General features: G+C 39.0%; 1 protein-coding gene across 4 annotated transcripts in view; it reads left to right on the forward strand.

Annotated features, from left to right (window-relative positions):
• Positions 1-22,500, forward strand: part of EPC1 (enhancer of polycomb homolog 1 (Drosophila)) — a 72,820-nt gene that overhangs the window by 47,018 nt on the left and 3,302 nt on the right. The window contains exons 6-14 of one of the 4 annotated variants that reach the window (XM_014944996.1): positions 2,752-2,908; positions 4,206-4,382; positions 4,476-4,565; positions 4,652-4,800; positions 6,846-7,198; positions 12,591-12,674; positions 21,484-21,602; positions 21,684-21,770; positions 22,415-22,500. The exon at positions 22,415-22,500 is cut by the window's right edge and continues 56 nt beyond it. In XM_014944996.1, the coding sequence (XP_014800482.1) occupies positions 2,752-2,908; positions 4,206-4,382; positions 4,476-4,565; positions 4,652-4,800; positions 6,846-7,198; positions 12,591-12,674; positions 21,484-21,602; positions 21,684-21,770; positions 22,415-22,500 (1,302 nt within the window). The remainder of the gene's footprint in view (positions 1-2,751; positions 2,909-4,205; positions 4,383-4,475; positions 4,566-4,651; positions 4,801-6,845; positions 7,199-12,590; positions 12,675-21,483; positions 21,603-21,683; positions 21,771-22,414) is intronic. The other 3 variants (XM_014944998.1, XM_014944997.1, XM_014944999.1) reach the window with 3 other exon arrangements.

Genomic DNA, 22,500 nt, shown 5'->3' on the forward strand with positions numbered 1-22,500 from the left:
TCCTTTAGCTTTTAGTTTGGATGCTGAGCAGCCGGATTATGACTTGGATTCGGAAGATGAGATCTTTGTGAATAAGTTGAAGAAACGAATGGACATCTCTCCTTTGCAATTTGAAGAGATGATAGACAGACTGGAAAAGGGCAGCGGTCAGCAGGTACAGTGGTACTTTGAGTAAAGGATTTAAAATGCGCATTCTGTACGTTGCTGTATGAAAGTGACATGCTGGATTTTACATTTAGCCAGTCAGCCTGCAAGAGGCCAAGCTGTTGCTGAAGGAAGACGATGAATTGATCAGAGAAGTGTATGAGTACTGGATTAAAAAGAGGAAAAACTGTCGAGGTCCCTCTCTGATCCCAGCAGTGAAACAAGAGAAGCGAGATGGTTCCAGCACAAATGACCCTTACGTTGCTTTTAGAAGACGAACAGAAAAGATGCAGACACGGAAAGTAAGTAGATCAATAACTCCCTCTGCTTTATTTCTCTTCATTCTCCCCCTTTCAGAAAGTAGCTTATGTAAAGAAAAAATTCTACTAAACAATAAAAGTTGGGATGTTCTTTTGTTTTAATTTGCAGGGGTAAAAATATGAGAGAAACTACTTTAGGAGAACTATTGAATGAAACTTTGAATTTATTTTTTCTCTTAATCTATTGCTAAACTTATGTAAGGTATTGGTAAGCTGTAGCTCATTGATAACGTGCACATGCTTCTCTTTGTTTTAGATTGTGGGTCTTTTTAATATACATAAATATTTAGAATTTAATTCAGATTATTTAATTTAAATGATGTGGGGAAACATATACACTATGTATCTACAGAATCGAAAAAATGATGAAGCATCTTATGAGAAGATGCTTAAGCTGCGTCGAGATCTGAGTCGTGCAGTAACCATCCTGGAGATGATAAAGAGGAGGGAAAAAAGCAAGAGAGAGTTGCTGCATTTAACACTGGAAATTATGGAAAAGAGGTAATATTTATTGAAAATTTGCTGCAGAAAGCTTTGGAAACTACCTTGTATTCTGATTCCCACAAATACTTAAAATGGAGATTTTTTTTTTTTTTTTTTTTTAAAATAAGTATTTAGACTCACGTGTACAGGATAGCATATTTTCACATACGGCTATGGAGAACAAAATAATACATAAGGAAGTTGTTTATTATGGTAAAGTGACTTGTCACACCAATCTACACTGTTTTATTACGTGTGTACATGTATTCAAATATATGTATGTGTCCTACATATTACACAGGAAGAGAGATCATGGTTTTGGGTAAATTCATTTGGAAATCAGTGTTAAACTGAAATGCATAGGTTAAGGAAATCCCAGCTAATATTAAGGCTGTTTCCAATCATTACCATTCTCCTTTTTCTTCGTTATTGCTATTCTTTTTTAGTAAAGCTTGGTCTGTTACCCTCTTGAGGAAAACAAATAAGCATTTCATAGGGTATAAAATATTGTTCTGTGAGTCATCTTCTAGTGCTGCTTCTGAAATCCTGTTTGTCAGCTGTGCCGAAGACCAAATGCTCTGTTCTGTCAACTGTCACTTTCCCAATTAACCGAGAATCGCGTTTGCAATGTGGAGTTGGTCTTTAGGTTGATACTTAGAATTTTAATAGACTTCTGTAGCTTAAGCATCCATATTTGAAAACAAGTGTTTTCAGTTAGTGTTTTAAAGCTCTAAAACTAACTTTTTAGACTGACTTCCTAGGAACTAGACAAGTTGAATGTCTCTAGTGGGGCAACTTCTTCAAGCACTGATCATTTTAAGCAGAAATAGAGGAGGGAGAAATCTCAAAGATTTTCCTGTAGCTTTCTCAAGAAAATAAGCTGCTGAATAGAGGAAAGACTCTAATGCCCTGCTCAGAATGGAAAACTGCAGTTCAGCTCAGCACTTCCCACAAGACTTGAAATGTAATGTGTCTCATGGATCTGCTTATTGTGAAATTATTCCGTAACACAAAAGAGGGAGGATTCATGAAAAAGGCGTTCTGCTTCACTGACTGAAACCTTTGGGGTGATAAATGTATGTTTTAAAATGTTACCTGTCCCCAAGTGAGTGGGGATGTCAAGCACTGACCATTTTAAGCAGAAATAGAGGAGAGAGAAATCTCAAAGATTTTCTGGTAGCTTTCTCAAGAAAATAAGCTGCTGAATAGAGGAAAGACTCTAATGCCCTGCTCAGAATGGAAAACTGCAGTTCAGCTCAGCACTTCCCACAAGACTTGAAATGTAATGTGTCTCATGGATCTGCTTATTGTGAAATTATTCCGTAACACAAAAGAGGGAGGATTCATGAAAAAGGCGTTCTGCTTCACTGACTGAAACCTTTGGGGTGATAAATGTATGTTTTAAAATGTTACCTGTCCCCAAGTGAGTGGGAAGAGAAACCCTCTCCCGTTCTTTCCTTCTAGTTTCTGCTTCTTTCCTTCACAATATTAATCGAGAGAAACCCGTTCTTTCCTTCCTGTTTCTGCTTCTTTCCTTCACAATATTAATCTTTTGGAGGTGTTTTACAAGCTTTAGGGGGTACTTACCCTTTTTACTTATTTGTCAGCATTAGTCCTCGCAATGAAGTTTGTGTTACTAGTCCCTTTCTCTGGAACAACACTTTCTGCACTTTTTGCTGTTATCCTGGATGTCCCTTTCCCCCAAGTTTCAAGCATTAGCCTGTGTTTTCTCTGTGTTGTGCAATTTTTTACCAGGCATATATTGCAAATGTTCCAACAAATAAAGAAAAAATTCTGATTTCAGGTATAATTTGGGTGACTACAGTGGAGAGATCATGTCTGAGGTCATGGCACAGCGGCAGCCCATTAAACCTACCTATGCTATTCCCATCATTCCTGTGACTAACAGCAGTCCTTTTAAACACCAAGAAGCTATGGAGCTGAAAGAATATAAAGTTAAAGTGAGTAATGTCAGTAATGGAGTTACTAGTTCATGCTGTTACACATGCAAGATACAGCATTTTAGGATGGAAGGTTGGGGGAAGCTTTTTGAAACTGGAAATAAACTAGCAAAGCTGCAATTGGAATAAAATGCTTTGTTCTGTTAGAGTTATGAGGATAACGTACAGGCTGCTGCCACTCCTCAAGGCAGAAATAAAGAGTTATAGATGAAGTACAGACAAAAGGATACGTGCAATTGTATTCTTATTCTGGGGGATACATTTTTCTCTAACACAATCTATAAAGTTAGGATATCCTGAGCAAAGCTGTATTTATTACCTAGATACTGCAAAGATAGGTCTAATGAGGTGAAATCTGTATCTTGTCCTAAATTACATAGTTATTTTAATCTAGAGAGTTGTTTTCTGATTTGGATGTGCTTTATTTAAAAGAGGAAAAAAAAAGATCCACTGATATTACCAGCATGCTGTGTATCTTTGACTGGGTTTGTATTTAAGTAAAGTATCGGATAATCTTATTTGACATAGACAGCTGACCAGCATTTTTTTTTCTGCAGGCTTTAATTTTGTGTCATACAAAGCATAGCTACAGTGCCAACAACTGAGCATATTAAATAGGTCAGGTAACACAGGAGAAATGCTGAGGTATAATTTGAATTTTAAACAAAGACATCATATAACTGAAGACTGTCCAAAGGCTGTTCTGAATCTGACAAGGTGCCTTGAATCAGTGACTGCTTCCATTGACAGAGCATTGTAACTGTAACAGTGCACGTACCCGTTAGCGATGTTGGGTCGGTGCAGTGTCTCACAACTTGAGAGAAATCTGTTCCTTGGAAATGGGAAATGCACTTAAACTTGCCTTCGCATAGTGTGGGGAAATGTGTTTAATTTTTAGAGAATTTTCTGAGATTCTAGTTATCTTTGAGAAGTCTTAACTTCTAGTTTTGCCTTTAAAGCGTTGTTTGGTACTTAGTAGTTCCCTAACACTGCATAAATGTCTATTAATTTAAAATGTTAGAAAATAAAAGGTGTCTCATGGAGATTATTGTATATATTTTGGTTTACTTTTCCGAAGTAGTACTGTTCTCTTAACCACTACTGTTTTATCTAGCACGGGTTGATTCCACCTTGTCTGTTAAAAGTTTAGATTACTGGAAAAGAAATACAGATATTAATGACATGACTGCATGCTTTGCTATCAAGATGATAATGAAACAGTATGAGTTTTCTAAAACTCCTGTTTTAATCAAATTTGCTCATGTGTCTAATTTCATGCTGCTTTTTTTTCTCGCAGCAAGATAAACCTGATGTTATTAGACCCAAAAGGAAGTACGAGAAGAAGCCAAAAGTCTTACCTTCGTCTGCTGCTGCTACTCCTCAACAGACAAGTCCTGCTGCACTGCCAGTCTTCAATGCTAAAGATTTGAATCAGTATGATTTCCCTAGCTCAGATGAAGAACCTCTCTCCCAGGTAGGACCTCCAGAGTTCTGTGCTGCTCTTGGGGAGAGAACAGAAGTAAAACTCCCAAATTTACTAATATCACTGCTTATCCTCTCTTTAAAGGTTTTGTCTGGTTCTTCGGAGGCTGAGGAAGAAAATGATCCCGATGGTCCTTTTGCCTTCCGTAGGAAAGCAGGCTGTCAGTACTATGCTGTAAGTAGAATTCCTTTTATGTATCATAAGACAGAGCGTCATTGTGGGAAAACATCTTGTGTTTAATTGTTTAAAATTATTTTAAGCCTCATTTAGACCAACCTGGCAACTGGCCATGGAGTAGCCCTAAGGAGGGAAGATTAGGAGATGTGCGTTACAGATACTGCTTAACCACCCTCACTGTACCCCAGAGGTGTATCGGGTTTGCACGAAGACGGGTCGGCCGTGGTGGAAGGTAAGTGCTACATAATTGCTGCTGGTTTTCAAAATTAAAATTTAAAAAGAAAATAACAATCAATAAGACATAAAAGGTAAAGTTTAAAAAAAAAAAAAAAAAAGAACACAACAAAACCCAGAACAAGAAAAAAACCAACCAAAAACCAAAACCACAAACCTCAAAAATGGAGACATTAGAGACATTGACTTTTAAAATGCTTCCATTTGATACAAGTTCCCTTAGCTGCTTAATGTCTCCATTTTTGTGTTGCAGGAGGGGAAGCCGCTTTAATACTGTTTTCTTAAACACTTCTAGGGTGTGTTTTATTGCTGGCACTGCTAAGTTCTGAGGTGAAAAATATATGTATGTTTTCAGTTGTGACTGCTGGTTTGTATTTAAATGATTTGCATAGTTCTCTTTAAATAGTAGTATTTAAAAATAGCAAAAATCACATTTTTCAGAAAATGCTTTTCTGAGCTTGGACCAAATTTGGTGATTTGCCAGTGGTAGAGGAGAATTTTGGGAGGCATGATTGAAAGTGACGACAACTGTTAAATTTCAAATATTGTCAAAAACATTAAGGAATTAAGGACTTCAGGAATTTTGCTTCTAAGCATCTTCATTGAAATCAATTTAATAATTTTTCAGTATATAAGTGTTATTTCTTACATGTCCTTCCATATCTTTAAGAAAATGTATATAAATTGTCTGATATCTTTAAGACAGGACATGGGTATTAAATTTTAATTTTTAAAAAATGCAAGAAAGTGATTTGACTCGCAGGTTAAGGTTCAGCACCCTTTCACATATTAGTGAGTCGATTGACATATCAGCAAAATCCAAATGGGAGCTGAAGGCTCTTACAAGAGAATTGGGAAGTTAATGTGCAACTCTGCCACTGCATTGGGATGGTTGTAGGTATATTCAGTGTATACAGGAGTAGGGCTTTTAAACTGAAGTTACTTCAGGGGAGGGCATTTGAATCACTTTTTAGTTACTTAAGCATTTTTATATTATTCTCTAGGGTTTTGTTCTTTACATTGTGGAACTCTGTCTTCCAGCCTGATGATTTGAAAAAAAAAATCGTAGATGTTGTTGCTGTGTCTTGCCATGGTGATGTACATCAGCTCTTCAAACAGTAAAAGCTAGAATATACACGTGAAGAGAAACCTAAATGTTGCGCAGATTAAGGTTCAGCACCCTTTCACATATTAGCAAGTCGATTGACGTATCAGCAAAATCCAAATGGGAGCTGAAGGCTCTTACAAGAGAATTGGGAAGTTAATGTGCAACTCTGCCACTGCATTGGGATGGTTGTAGGTATATTCAGTGTATACAGGAGTAGGGCTTTTAAACTGAAGTTACTTCAGGGGCTATCTTTAAGAAAATAATTGTATATAAATTGTCTGATATCCTTAAGACAGGACATTGGTATTAAATTTTAATTTTTAAAAAATGCAAGAAAGTGATTTGATGCGCAGATTAAGGTTCAGCACCCTTTCACATATTAGCAAGTCGATTGACGTATCAGCAAAATCCAAATGGGAGCTGAAGGCTCTTACAGGGATCTTGCAAGGGAATTTGGAAGTTAATGTGCAACTTTGCCACTGCATTGGGATGGCTGTAGGTATATTCAGTATATATGGGAATAGGGCTTTTAAACTGAAGTTACTTCAGGGGAGGGCATTTGAATCACTTTTTAGTTACTTAAGCATTTTTATATTATTCTCTAGGGTTTTGTTCTTTACATTGTGGAACTCTGTCTTCCAGCCTGATGATTTGAAAAAAAAAATCGTAGATGTTGTTGCTGTGTCTTGCCATGGTGATGTACATCAGCTCTTCAAACAGTAAAAGCTAGAATATACATGTGAAGAGAAACCTAAATGTACTACTTACTGTAAAATAATAGTCATGCATCGTGTCTGTTTGCCATGTGTGCTTGTGGATGACAAAGGGATAGAAAAAACACAAAACTGTTGTAGAACAAGCAACAACAAGCAAACGGGTGACTTCCTTGGTATTTTCTTAGCAGTGTATAATTCTGCATTGTTTTCCTGTTTTAGGGTGCTACTAGACAGAGCGCATTCGGACTACGATAACACATTTCATCAGCTGGATTTGGAAATGTTTTCCTCATCACAACAATCTTCAATCAGTCAATTTGCCAATACCTCAGAAACAAATACCTCGGACAAATCTTTCTCGAAAGACCTCAGTCAGATACTAGTCAATATCAAATCATGTAGATGGCGGCATTTTAGGCCTCGGACACCATCCCTACATGACAGTGACAATGATGAACTCTCCTGTAGGAAATTATACAGGGGTATAAATCGAACAGGCACAGCACAACCCGGGACCCAGACATGCAGTACCTCTATACAAAGTAAAAGTAGCAGTGGTTCAGCACATCTTGGTATGTTTATTTTGACAAACTTGCTTCTAGAAATTTTAAACTTGGCTCAGACAATCCGGAATATTATTAGGTCATCCGTACTTTACATCCTGGTCTATTTTGATGGTAACAGCCCATCTTCACTTTTTCTCTTTATTTGCTACATAGAATGTTAATTTGTATGTATTGCTAGCAGTAGTGTTCTGCGTCTCAAATTTATGCAAATGTTACCTTGGTATGTAATGACAGTTTTAGAAATATGAAGGTTTAGAAACCGATATTGTGTAGGGTGTAAATTGACTCTGAACATCTGTATTTCTAAAATTAAGTGATTGAAATATTGATATAAATATTTCATTCCAAATTTTTTCTAGTACAAGGTGTGGCGGTCATGGGAAATGCGTAGTTAAAATGTTTGCATTTAAAATCCTGGCATGTTATGAATTCTTCTTTGAACTTACATTAAATTAAATGCCATTTCCCATCCAAAAAAACCCAGCCCACCCCCAGTGATGCATTTGCTCATACTTGGCAAAACTCTCGAACTGATCGCATCTGCATCTTGCCAGCAAGTGGCAGGTTACATCTTCCAGAACCTGAATTACAGAATTGAGGACCTGACTCTACGAAAACTTGATGTAGTGTTCATTGGTTTTTAACTGGAATACAATTGGATAGCAGCACTCTCTATATTGGCTTCTTTGCACTGAAAAATGGGTATTTACGTAGTTAGAATGTAGCTTAAATAACAAATTTTGATCCGTTAGTACATTAAACGTCATCTTTTTATAGAAAGTGACCTTTTTTGACAACTTCAAAATTTCATCACCATTTTGTTAGGAGTCTCTAGAATCATGTTTTCCTTTCCATTTTGAATTATGCCTTTGGAAATAAATTTAAAAATCTGGATAGTGTAGGAGTGGGGTGGAGAGAGATGCATCTACCTAATAAACTCCCCAGATTGTGGGATGTTTTGGAGATTTGCTCAAGCAAAGAGTGTTACCCTGGTATCAGATGAATTTAGTCTTTCTGTTCTCCAGTGTATTTTCCTCCTTGCACCAACAGGTGCTTTTTTTCTGAAAATTCTTCCTCCTTGCATTTTTGACCTTAGTGGGCAGCTTCATTCTGCTGCTTTACTTCATGCTTCCTCAACCTGCTGTCCTAGAGTAGGTCCTTGTCCCCATTCCCCATTCTTTTCTCTTTTTATGATTCCTCTTGCTGGAAATGTATTAGGGCTAAAACTGATGATTCTTCTGGGTTGTGATTGAAGAATGGCTTCTGGTGTTCAAATTCTGCCCCTCCAATGTTTCAAATGAGTAAACCAAGTCCAGAGCTGAATGAGAGCATCCTCTGTCCAGTGGCCAGTCTGAACTGTGATAAAATGGTAGTCAGGTTGCTAGTGTGATAACAATGTGTGATGAATCGGTTATAAATACACTAGAAAGTATTAATGGGCAATAAGTTACTTCTGAAAATCACGTAGATGTGAGAAATTTGCTGATTGAGTTTGAAGTATATGTATTTGTGTGTGTGTATATAAAAATACACGCGCACACACCCCCACAGAATCTATTTTCCTTAAATAGGCGATTAAGATATTTATCTACATCATTTAGGAATTGAATGCAATTGTTATTTCTGCTAATGAGTGCTGTACAATGTTTTAATTGTGTGGTTGTATTTTGAAGCCTGTGGGAAAGTAATGCGTACATATAATAAGTACCTAGCATATTAAATTAATTTGTGCTTGGAATTGCATATAGGTGGTTTATCATCTGCATAAAATATTCAAGTTAGTAGTCCAAGATTCTCTGGATGTAAAGGTTGTGGAGTTTAGATTCATATTTTTATTAGGGTTTGATACAGCAATGAAATAGTCAAGAAAGACTATAACTGTCTGTATTCATAGATAGACTTCAAATCAGTTACCACAGTCTTTGGGTAAGTCACTTGTTATTAAAATGACCAGGTAGATTGTACCAGTAGCATTATTTATAATCTTAATTGGGATTGTTGTAGCATTGGAGGTGTACATGAGTTTGTGTCTATGTGGTGTAACAATGATTGTCTGTTTCGGTGTTTGGAAGGAGCGTACCATCTGGTTCATCTTGGCGCCATTCTGTTTTCTAGTGTCTTTTCAGTTCTTAAAGGATTCTTTCAGATCCATTGTCTCCACAGAGGATAGGTGTGTTTATGTGTCGTGTATGGGTCTGGCCTCTTCAAAGGTGCTCATCACTTGGGGCTGCAGCTGCCCAGTTATGTCTTCTTAGGTTCTGTAGCAAATACTGTGAGGAACGACAGATATCTGACATCTGTACTAAAGCTTACCTCTCACTGCTGCAGATTTACAGCCCTGTCCAGTGTCCCTGTTCCTTTTTCTCAGCTGTCTCTAAAGCTCAGAGTTTGTTGTGGGTGTGGATTTTTGAAGATTTGTTTCTCTTTGCCTTTTAGATTTTTGAAGTGGCAGACGGTCTTTTTACCAGAAAACACTTATTAATGCATCTTTATTTTTAAAAACACTTCTATCTTTTTGCTGCCACTGTGAGTTGTGGTCAAACCATGTTGCTTGCCTTTAAGGTGAAGCTCATCCTGAGATTCTGTAGTGGCCAGAGGTGGTCGTGTTGCTGTGCTTGTTGTGCCCCATCGCATGATAAGTTTTGTCTGTTTCCATATTAAAGAAGTTTAGAGAAGTCTTGAGATTTTTCTGCCTTAAATGATGTGGAAAAGCTGCTGTGGAAAACCTTGCTTTTCGAGTCTGTTATATATGGCCAACCCAGACAGGAAGTTGAAATGGTATCTCAGGTCTGCTGTTAATCAGAGGACACAGTATAAAAGCTTTGTGTCCTGACATACCCTTCCCTGGCTACAGAAAGCATTGTTTTTCATCCTGAAGATCAGCAAGAGGTTGTCCCAAAAAGCCAGGCATTTTATATAAACATTTGGAAGTGCCTTTGACCCTGAAGAAATGCAAGTTATTCTGGTCCTGGCTTTCAGAGTGCTCAGCGTAAAAGATCTGTGAAAGATGAAGTTGTTGCATTGAGTGTTTGTGTGTAAACTGAGAAGGGATGTGTTTAAAAAAAACAATCAAAAAAAAGTGTCCTTACAAGTTACTTGAAAATGGAGTGTGCACTGAACTTGTTATGTGCTGAAGGGACAGGCTTTGGCAGCAGGATGAAGCGGCCAAGAAAAGTACCATCCCTTTTGAAGAGAGTGGTTCCTTTTCATCTTACTGAAGAATTACAAAAAAACCATCCTTTGCCTTCTTGCAAAAAGAGCTGATTCAAGGATCTCCAGACATATGTTGTACAGAACACTGCTAAAAGCAGGCAAGAGTGTAAAGGCATGATTCTTGCAGAGGAATAACTAGTTCAGTAGGGAAGCAGTTCGCTCTGGACAAAATGCAACAAAATTACTTCAGAAAAGGAACCTGGAGTGCTGGCAATCTCGTCAAGCTTCTGAATCATAATCTTTGGAGATGGAGCTTGTATCTGAAGTCTGAAGTGTACAGTAGGCAGCAATATTCAGCTGAAGTACTTGTGTTCCTGGAATTTAGTCTTGTTAGATTAATTGATGGATTTAGTTTTGCCAGGCAAATGGTAGTCTTAGATGCATCGCATCGCATTATAGCATATAATTATAGCATATAATGCATCGCATTGTAGAGAGGCACTGCTTTCTGCTGGAGACTCACTGTTAAATAAGTTACATTCATATTTGTGGATGTTTGCATCAGGTAATCAAAAGTTTGAGACATATAAAACTGTACAGCATGTAGAATTCTGTTGCATCTCGTGTTCAGGAGGCAGACCAGAGATACCAGTCACTAGTGAAAGACTTGAGCACTGGTTCCCAGGCCCCACAGGTAGCTCCAGGCAACCATCTTGCATTCTGTTCTTTTTGGTCTTCTTCATCCGGAAGCTGGGTCGCTTTGGAAAGAAAAGTCTACAAGTTGTCAAGACTGAAGAGGCTGGCAGTTAACTGGAGTCTACTCACTAAATTTGTAATTCTTTCTTTGAGAAGAAGTTCTAACTATTCTAGCAGAAGCCTTACTGAAAATTCTTCAAGAGTTGTGATGTTTGAGGTTGTAGACCTTACTGTATATGAAAAACTGGAGGCATCCAGAATATAGTTAAGGAGTCCAGAGTAGCTTGCCTTGCGTTTTCTTGTAAACAAGAGATTTAGATGATGTGCTGCAAGTTGTTCTTTTCTGTTTAGTAACTCTTTCTGTGGGAATTCTGTAGAAATCACATTTTTTCCCAGTAAACCTGAATGGGTTTATTTGCATCTCTCAATCTGCATTTTAAAAGCAAGTTGCACACTTGGGGGTCTAGTAGGATAGTGAGCTGGACTTCCATTTCCCAAATGTGTATTAGCACTCCACTGTCCAAATTTACAATGTTGGTTGATGGATCTATACTATTTTTTCATGTTCTTATTAAGGATATCTGACACCTGTCTTCAGGCATCCCTTTCCTGAAGAAATAGGAGGAAAGCTCCTCAATCCTTGTGGCAGTTCCTCTCACCAGAGGAGTAGGACTTGTCCTACCTTTTCATTGCTTTCCTGCCATCACTAGCTTACTTTAGATATTTATCTATAATAGTCTCAACACTGCTGTTTTACTGTTTTCCCTTTCCTACGTGCTTATTTTCACATTGCAGGATAAACTTGATCATAAAAATACTGGCATCTGTGATGGCCATTTTCAGTTATCATTGGAACTTAACATTCTTGGCCTGTCTGTGGCTGAGATGTTGAGATCCTGGTTGAAGAAATGGCCTTGGAAGTAACAGGTGTTTATAGCCCACCCTAGGCTTGGTTGAAGGAGGAAATCTTAAAAGGAAAAGCCTCTTTAGTCTGGGAAATGTGATTGGGGATGGGGGAAGAGCCAACACTTACTACAACATCTGAGCACTTGTGGAGGCTTTAAGACTTTGTAGTTACACTGGGTTTTCTCATTCAGCTTCAGCCCAGTTGGAGTGATGCTTTGCTCCCAAGGGCTGGATCTTTGGCCTTGTGTAAACGCTCGGTCTTGTTTATAACTGCAGAGTAAACTCTGTGTGCCCCTACTGCCCTGTGACGTTTCAGTGCAAATTCATATTAAGAACAATGGGCAGACAAATAAAAATATATAGCAAACTTTTCTATCTTTCATTCAGTGGCTAGTAAGAATCCTCATTAGTTATTTTCTGCCTGTTTTTTCATCCACTACCAAGTAGGAGGTGCATATGTAGATCTTGCCTCTAGTTTATAATTTCTAAGTCTAGAGTTCTGGTGTTAGGAATGTCACTCCTAAGCTCTGTTGGGCTGAAATGTAAGGCTGTTGTAGTCATAATCAAGGGCGTAATGATTCATGTTCTCATAGTGTCTAATAATGTCATGTTTAAGTAAAATCAATCTTGAACTTCTTTTCAGAAAGTGAAACATCTTTGGGCCTGGTGCATCAAATACTAAATCACACTGATGGCTCTAAGTCTCTCCAATCTTCCGAATTCACTGGTGAGAACTTGCTATACAGTAGAAGCTCTTTAACCAGGCAATGTAAGCCCGATAACATCTCTCATAAGATAGAGATAAGCAATGTGATGCTCTGCATTACTCAGTATTGTGAATGATGTTTGCTTTGCATGCTCTTTGGCATTAGTAACCACTAATTGTGCTCTTAAACAGCAGGGATGTGATGCTTTCATGTATTTCACCTAAGAAAAAATGGTAACATGATATATCATCTTTGCACATGCTTTAGCAGTTCTGTAGTTTATGGGATTTCTCAATTGGAAGCTTTAGTAACTGCCTTTTTAATGGCTGGCACCTCAGCTGGAAGGATGAGGGAATCCAGTACTCTCAATGGATTTTGAGAGTTCCTTTGAACTCAGTATAATCTTAATGCTTCAGTTTTCCTACTGAAATACATTTCTGCTCATGAGAACAGACACTTAACTTGGTGTTACGAAGCAGCTGCTTTTTTAATTTACTCTCATTTAAATATCTAATTCTTTAGATATTTAGCAGGACTGAAGCATTTGCTGGAAGGTTTAATTAAGCTGTTTGAGTCTCTCACTATTAACTTTTTTTAAAAAATGTTTAGTAAAAAAAAAATTACTTACCTCGATAGGTCGTTGTGTTTACTCCACAAAACTTGCTCAGTTTCCCTGGGAAATCTAGTGAGCATCTTCCATTCAGGAAATGAGAAGGAATGCTGGTAGAGGGAGCAGGGGTTTACACGTGCATTTTCTGCCTTCCAGGATATGCTTCCTGGTTTTCAGGAAACTGCTTCTTGTGATCAATTTCTTTGTAAATCCGTATTTTCCTGCTTCAGGGAAGCAGAGTACCAACTAGTGAGTCACCTCAGAGCCAAACCTGTAGCGGTGGTCCCAGGGGGAGGCTGTGGCTGTTCTCCAGTCCAAGATCTGTCTGCTCATACAGATTGTGCAGCCAGTCGTGCCCCCCTCGCTGCTTTCAGCCCCTGCTGGGAAGGACTTGCATTCCCAGAGACGCTGGGCGTAAGCGATGGCACCGTAAGGCCAGCACGGCTAAATGCTGTGGGAAAACTAGTTAGCACTGTACAAATAGTCTTATATTGCAGTGTAAAACTGCTGAGAACTCTGGAGCTTTGAGAAATCCATGGACAACATCCCTGCTACTCTGTGCTCTGGAAATTACCAACTGTTGAGTGTCAGCATCCCACAGAATTTGGGAGGTGTGTAAACGGAATTGTTCCATTGACAATTACTAGTCAGTGGCTTAATTTGAGAAAAAAATTTTGTATGTAATTATCCAAAAGATTACAAACATCTTTCTTAGAGTAATCTAAATGATTATAGGAAAAGATATTGATAGCATAGTGTGTTGTTAAAAAATTGAGTTATTGCACAACAGTTGTGGCTGTTGCTAAGGAGACACTAAGCATGACTTATCTCGGCATTACTGAGGCTGTCATTACTGAGTTGGTCTCAGTAACGTACAGTGTTTCTTTCCTTGTATTCGGAACTGCCAACTCCAGAAGCTTTTTCTTCTACTTCCCATTCCTTTTTGCAGTCCGTGAGCCAGAAAACACTTCTCTTGCTGCACAACTACAGCACTAATCCAGTTGCAGAATAGGTGCCTGCCTTGTCCTGGGCTGTTAAATGAAGAGGGTAACAGTGTAACATGATGTACTGACATAAAATCCTGAAGGTTGTCTCAACGGAAATGTTTTAACTCAATTGGGAATTTTACCAGAAAGTTCAGAAGCAAACTGAGTGTTAATTGTTCCAATTCAAAACCATGCTGCACAAAAACGAATAAGAAGTGTTCATGTAGCCTAATCTCTCAGTAAAACTGGAGCTACCCGTCTTCTGACAACCATCTCGAGATGACTCCAGGCGGGGTCGTGCCTTAAAGGTTGCTAATGTTTAAGGTTAGGAAAGGAGCTGGGTTCGGTTAACACCAGGAGTGAGGTGATTTGGGCCTGGTGCATCAAATACTAAATCACACTGATGGCTCTAAGTCTCTCCAATCTTCCGAATTCACTGGTGAGAACTTGCTATACAGTAGAAGCTCTTTAACCAGGCAATGTAAGCCCGATAACATCTCTCATAAGATAGAGATAAGCAATGTGATGCTCTGCATTACTCAGTATTGTGAATGATGTTTGCTTTGCATGCTCTTTGGCATTAGTAACCACTAATTGTGCTCTTAAACAGCAGGGATGTGATGCTTTCATGTATTTCACCTAAGAAAAAATGGTAACATGATATATCATCTTTGCACACGCTTTAGCAGTTCTGTAGTTTATGGGATTTCTCAATTGGAAGCTTTAGTAACTGCCTTTTTAATGGCTGGCACCTCAGCTGGAAGGATGAGGGAATCCAGTACTCTCAATGGATTTTGAGAGTTCCTTTGAACTCAGTATAATCTTAATGCTTCAGTTTTCCTACTGAAATACATTTCTGCTCATGAGAACAGACACTTAACTTGGTGTTACGAAGCAGCTGCTTTTTTAATTTACTCTCATTTAAATATCTAATTCTTTAGATATTTAGCAGGACTGAAGCATTTGCTGGAAGGTTTAATTAAGCTGTTTGAGTCTCTCACTATTAACTTTTTTTAAAAAATGTTTAGTAAAAAAAAAATTACTTACCTCGATAGGTCGTTGTGTTTACTCCACAAAACTTGCTCAGTTTCCCTGGGAAATCTAGTGAGCATCTTCCATTCAGGAAATGAGAAGGAATGCTGGTAGAGGGAGCAGGGGTTTACACGTGCATTTTCTGCCTTCCAGGATATGCTTCCTGGTTTTCAGGAAACTGCTTCTTGTGATCAATTTCTTTGTAAATCCGTATTTTCCTGCTTCAGGGAAGCAGAGTACCAACTAGTGAGTCACCTCAGAGCCAAACCTGTAGCGGTGGTCCCAGGGGGAGGCTGTGGCTGTTCTCCAGTCCAAGATCTGTCTGCTCATACAGATTGTGCAGCCAGTCGTGCCCCCCTCGCTGCTTTCAGCCCCTGCTGGGAAGGACTTGCATTCCCAGAGACGCTGAGCGTAAGCGACGGCACCGTAAGGCCTGCACGGCTAAATGCTGTGGGGAAACTAGTGAGCACTGTACAAATAGTCTTATATTGCAGTGTAAAACTGCTGAGAACTCTGGAGCTTTGAGAAATCCATGGACAACATCCCTGCTACTCTGTGCTCTGGAAATTACCAACTGTTGAGTGTCAGCATCCCACAGAATTTGGGAGGTGTGTAAACGGAATTGTTCCATTGACAATTACTAGTCAGTGGCTTAATTTGAGAAAAAAAATGTGTATGTAATTATCCAAAAGATTACAAACATCTTTCTTAGAGTAATCTAAATGATTATAGGAAAAGATATTCATAGCAGAGTGTGTTGTTAAAAAATTGAGTTATTGCACAACAATTGTGGCTGTTGCTAAGGAGACACTAAGCATGACTTATCTCGGCATTACTGAGGCTGTCATTACTGAGTTGGTCTCAGTAACGTACAGTGTTTCTTTCCTTGTATTCGGAACTGCCAACTCCAGAAGCTTTTTCTTCTACTTCCCATTCCTTTTTGCAGTCCGTGAGCCAGAAAACACTTCTCTTGCTGCACAACTACAGCACTAATCCAGTTGCAGAATAGGTGCCTGCCTTGTCCTGGGCTGTTAAATGAAGAGGGTAACAGTGTAACATGATGTACTGACATAAAATCCTGAAGGTTGTCTCAACGGAAATGTTTTAACTCAATTGGGAATTTTACCAGAAAGTTCAGAAGCAAACTGAGTGTTAATTGTAACGAGTAAGAAGCGTTCATGCAGCCTAATCTCTCAGTAAAACTGGAGCTACCCGTCTTCTGACAACCATCTTGAGATGACTCCAGGCGGGGTCGTGCCTTAAAGGTTGCTAGTGTTTAAGGTTAGGAAAGGAGCTGGGTTCGGTTAACACCAGGAGTGAGGTGACTTGCATAAATTACTGAACCCGTCTTCTGACAACCATCTCGAGATGACTCCAGGCGGGGTCGTGCCTTAAAGGTTGCTAATGTTTAAGGTTAGGAAAGGAGCTGGGTTCGGTTAACACCAGGAGTGAGGTGATGTGCATAAATTACTGAAAGTGTCTTGGAAAAATGTGGAGAAGTTCTGGGGGAAGGTGCAGTTTTTAGCTATGAGAGACAGTTGAGATATTCTGAAAAAATAATGTTCTTATTTATAGTGTGTTGGTGGTGGTGACTGAGAGATTCCCACCTCCACCCCTCGCGGGATTCTGTGCAGTGGATGAAACTGGATGTTTTGTCCCAGTCCCATGCAGCAGATGGACAGGGTTCAGCAGTCACTGCTCTGTGCTGGAGCCCTGACTGCTGCAGCCCTCCGTGCTGTTAGAGAGGGGGCTCTGAACGCTGCGCTCCTGTCTGCGGCTGCTGAAGCAAGAATCTGTTCTGTGTTGTCTTTAACCATTCAATGTTGTGTTTTGTCTCTTTTTTTTAACGTGAAGCTGTCCATCAGTTGTCTGTTGCTTTACTAATGTTTTTTAAAGCCTTGAAGGTCTCCAGTAATAGCAGGACTAGGTAACATTGCGTAGCAGCACTCTTCTGAGGCACCGGGCACCAGGTTCCTGCTGTAAGGGTACAGAAAGGTCTCACTGCTTCCCTGCTGGTTTTTTCCAGGCAGAAGGACCAGTGTGTGACACAAAAGAAAGCGACATTCTGTTGCTTTACTAATGTTTTTTAAAGCCTTGAAGGTCTCCAGTAATAGCAGGACTAGGTAACTTTGTGTAGCAGCCCTCTTCTGAGGCACCGGGCACCAGGTTCCTGCTGTAAGGGTACAGAAAGGTCTCGCTTCTTCCCTGCTGGGTTTTTTCCAGGCAGAAAGACCAGTGTGTGACACAAAAGAAAGCGACATTCATTTTTGCTACTTCTACATTTACCATTTTTCTCTGACACAGATGAAAGATTTTCAGCTGTGCCATTTTTCTTCACTAGAATAAAAATGTGAAAAGGTAATAAAAGTTCTGAAGAAAGTTCCTCGGGACGCTGTTACTGATTCTCTAGAGAAAGGGATGTTAATCAGATACTCAGTTTTGCATCTTTGCAGCTCCATCTATCCTGGCTTTGCAGGCAAGTAAAAAATATTCTCTGCAAGCCATATGATTAAGCCATTACTAGCAGCTGTGTTTTTATGGTCTGCAATGCATTCTACTTGAATTGATTTATTTAAAAAAGGCAGTTGAACTCGGGCTGGCTCTTTGAGGGGTTTCGGGCTGTGCCTGCAGGTGTAGAGGCACCACCGATCAGTGCGGTATTCTCTGCAAGCCATATCATTAGCACATTAACAGCAGCTATATTTTTATGGTCTGCAATGCATTCTATTCAAATTGCTTTATTTAAAAAAGGCAGTTGAACTTGGGCTGGCTCTTTGAGGTGTAGAGGCTCTTGCAGGTGTAGAGGCACCACCGATCAGTGCGCCCGCGGTCTCACTGCTGAGCACGTCTGTGATTCCCCCTGAAAGCCTCCCCCAGTTCCAGTCACAGCTGTGTGCCACAGAAAATGTCTGTGTAAGGTTAGAAAGGTGGAAGTTCTTCCATGTAAAGTGCATACAAACATTTTTTTTGTGCATGGGAATGATAGTTTTCAGAAGCAACTTGTATTTCCCAGTGACAAGGCTCGTTTTTTCAACTGAAGTGTGAAGTAGACTGTACTTGGAGAGCAGGAGGGGAAGAAACCTGCTGACAGTGTTAGTGAGCAAAATCCATGGTGCCTTTTAGCAGAAGAGGAATAAAGTGTGCTATCCTGGTTTGCAGGTCTTCAGAAGAAATAGTGTCTCGTTTTGGTTTGGGTAGTTCCCAGTAGTAGTGGTTTTGATAAGACCTTCAATGTGGTGCTGCTGGAGCATGGAGAGGGAAGAGCTGGCTTTTGTCACTCCCGTCTCTAACTCCTTCTGGTCCATGAGCGTGTCGGGATACGCTGCGGGATGGAAAAGGAATATCAATCCAATTATTTTAGAAGGCTGTAACTTGCAGCACTCCTTCCCAGGCAGTGTTGTGTTTCTAACTGGATGCAACTGAACCTCACCATACATCTCTGATAGTGTTGTAAATAGTATTTTGAAATGTCTAGTAGGCTTTTGATAAGGGGAGGAGCAAAAACGGTTGCTGAATGTTTTAACGTAAATTGAAAAACCTGAAAGAAATCCTTCTTGAGTGTATTTTCAGATATGACAGGTAAATAGCCATCTCCATTGACTTCTTGAGGTGGTGTTTGGATATTTGAGCAGAAGTAAGAGAAGCAGTTTGACTATAGATGAGGGTGGCCATAGTGGGGTTCTTGTGTCACTTGGTTACTTTGACAGCTGTGTCACGTTTCCTCAGAGCGGGAAGCTTAGAGCTGTAGGGGTCACTTAAAAAGAAACAGACTGGTGCACAGCTTGAAAACTAGAATTCTTCTAAACATTGCTTCCAAAAAGAAGGGGGAACACTTAGAGACTGTCCGAAATAATGGATGTCCTAAATGAACACAGCTTGTCTCACTCAATCTTTAGTTACATTTTTTTCCAAGAGAAAATAACATTTTGGAGTTGGTTAAACGAACATAGGTGACTGTGCTTAAATCCAAGATACACTTAAGGCTTGAAAACTAACTATTAATAAATTTTACTTAAATGAACAGAAGTGAGGTGGAAATCTCAATTCAGTCAAAGATGGTGGTAGAACATATCCCTTTTTTGCCCATTTTCCTCTTTGGCAGTCTGAGAGTTGTCCTTATTGACATCACTTAACGACCTGTTCCTAGGCAATATATTTACAGTGTCGTACCGTAGAATAAAATACCTTACCAGTACATGAAACCTTCAATGTCATTGGCTCTGTCAGCTTAACCGTACTGATTCTAATTAAAAAAAAAATACATAAATCCTAACATTTAATTAGTGAATTACTACTAACTGATCAATATAAATGAATTATCTGTCCATACCACAACAGTACGTGTATTTTTCTCCCTCTGCTACTGCTACTCAGTTTCCTCCACGCTAATCTTTGTGTGCTAAAGCTTTCTTCCTCTATGTTTGGTGACAGTTCAAAAAAAAAAAAAAAATTAAAGGGCTTTTAGTTTCTATATAAAGTAGAATTAAAATCTAAAGAGTCAGTTCCTGAATATTTGGTCTACGAATTCTAGTTTGGATTTTTTTAGTAAGGACATTAATAAATGCTGTTCCCCTAGGAGTAGCTTTAAAAGGTTGAAGAAATTAAGCAAGTTGAAGTAAGATTTAACTTCAAGAGTACTGGGAAGTCATTTGTCACTTAGGGCGTATAAACAAGTGCTCCATCCCTACTTGCTGAAGAATGGTACTTAAAAGTAACTTGAATGTAACAGCTGAATAAAAATTTCAAACTTAAGTGCTCAGGAAGAAGAGTGCCAGTAATAATTTAGTGCTGTTTCCAGTACATAATAGAAGGCTTTGGAACAATGGTCAATGTTTTACACACACTGGGGGAAAAAAAAAAAAAAATCAGAAATACACTGGAGAGATGCATGTGCAGCAGAGTTTGCTCTGTTTGTTTCCAAATACTGATTCTTATTTTGGATTGCCATTTATACATAAGGTGCAATTCCTCTTCAGAATTGCTCTTCTCCTGTTGTATCCAGAAGCAGGAGATGATTATAGTTTTGACACAAACAGATTTTCTCCAGGCAACCCAGCCTGAAGGAGTAGATTAACAAAAATAAAAATAAATAAAAAAGAAACAACAAACAACTGTAATTTGGGAACAGGATTCAAATGTGGTAGTGATTTGTTACCAAACAGTAGTGAACTTCCCCAAAAGTGATTTCCACCACATTTTAGAATTATGAATACCGTTTGCAGCACTTACTTGAGAACACCTGTACAATCTGAAGATAAAACTGAAATAAAAATCTGAAAGGTGTACTCTAGGCTGAATTCGCAAGAGGATTCACATTCTAGCCTCGATTCAGTTCTAAATTGAAAGCTGAGACTTCCTTTTCTTTTGGAAATATAAATTAAAATAATAAATCCTAACATTTATGAAGTGAACTAATGACTCCCCATCCCTGCACCGTTGAGCATCCCCTTGTGAATCTGTACTAATAATGCTGGTTTTTACCAGTTTGATACTTGTGGGCCAGCTGGATACAATTCTGCTTGACTTGTGATGGGCTGACTGCTGGGTCACCTTTTAGAGATTTTCGAGAGAAGGATGTAGTCCTGTCAAGTTCTGTATTGCTGGAGTTGGCTGTACAGGTGTGATTAAGACCAGCAGAAGTGCTGTGCTGTGATAGCTGCAAGCATGCTCAGTCTAATGTTTTCAACTAAACATTAATCTTAATCTAAACAGTAATCTTAATTGTAGATACTTGCTCCCTTCAGAGTGCTGTCTCGGAGGGCTAAAAGCATGCAGTTCTTGAGTTTTGTGTATAAACCCACTTTACTAATAATGCAAATGCTCTAGTTTCACAAAGTGAAAACGGCGATGCTATTTCTACCTGTAATTTCTCTTTAATCAGTTATTAGAGTCTTTGATGGTTTTGAATGTGTTTTGGTTCCTTCCTCCTATCCCTTTTGTGGTATCTTGAGCTAAATGCAGCAGAGCAATTAAAGCCTGGATACTAAAAAAAGCCAGCTTAAAAAGGGAAGGTTTAATTTGAGCAAAAATTTCTAGAAGAATGGTCGCCTTTGTGCCATAGAGGTGCATTAGGGCTCTTAGGAACTTGCTGTGGTGTATTATTATTTTTATTTTTTTTTTAGGAATATAAAATAGATGTGTTTATATACACAACACCTACAGATTTTGATATAGTATTTTCTCGTTTTATATTTTGTTCAGCATTTACAGCCGAACAATACCAGCAACATCAACAGCAACTGGCACTAATGCAGAAACAGCAGCTTGCACAAATTCATCAACAGCAAGCAAATAGTAATTCCTCTGCCAACACATCACAGGTGAGGGATTTGTCTGTGCTATGATTTATCCCTCATTGTTTCCCACCAGGGTTCATCTCTAATTGTCAACTGTTGCCATAGAACCTTGAAACTAACCAACAGGAAAGTGGCTTTCGCCTGAATCTACATCATAGCCATTCTGTAAAGTGTTTAGAAGGGACACTGCAGGTGAGTGTGGCAGGCATTGCCTCTGCTCCCTCTTAACAAAAAAAAAAAAAAAAGATGGGTCAGTCAATTAATGAAATTTTCAAAGCCTTAGAAATATGAATTGCAGAGATCTCCGGCCGTGTCATTGTCCTCTTGATAGCGGGGGATTTCTAGAGCACGATTTTTAGTTAATAATTAAGGCTAACTCCTAAATAAGTCCTCCATACAGCTGTGGAAGTGTCTGATATTCCTAAGTGTGTAGTGATTAGAGTGGTGAAGGACACAGAAAAGGTTCAGAAGTTGTTGCAATCCGAACCTCTGAGTCTCTGAATTGGGTTTGGAATTTCATGAGAACAAGTTGACCTGTGAAACAATGTCGTTCCATAGAACTTTGGAAATAAGTTTCTTTGTATTTTAAATAGTTGTGGGGATTTCTTCTCTGTTGTTGTAATGGAGCTAAAAGTGCATGGAAAAAAAATCACAGTTCAGATTTTAACTAGTTGTACCAGATGCTGGTGGTTTGGTCTGAGAGAATGACTGGGCCACAGTTCTGATTTACACATACTGATTTTTGTTCTACTAGTTTGTGTGTAGCTTTAAAATGGGGAGAGTACTGACTTTTGGAAGCCTCAATCACATATATTTGCTACCATTGTTCTTTTTAGGGTTTTGTTTCCAAGACACTGGATTCTGTTAGTGCTCAATTTGCTGCTTCAGCTTTGGTTACATCAGATCAACTGATGGGATTCAA

This window comes from Calidris pugnax, unplaced genomic scaffold, assembly GCF_001431845.1.
Source record: "Calidris pugnax isolate Ruff unplaced genomic scaffold, ASM143184v1 scaffold54, whole genome shotgun sequence".
Taxonomy (NCBI): Eukaryota; Metazoa; Chordata; class Aves; order Charadriiformes; family Scolopacidae; genus Calidris; species Calidris pugnax.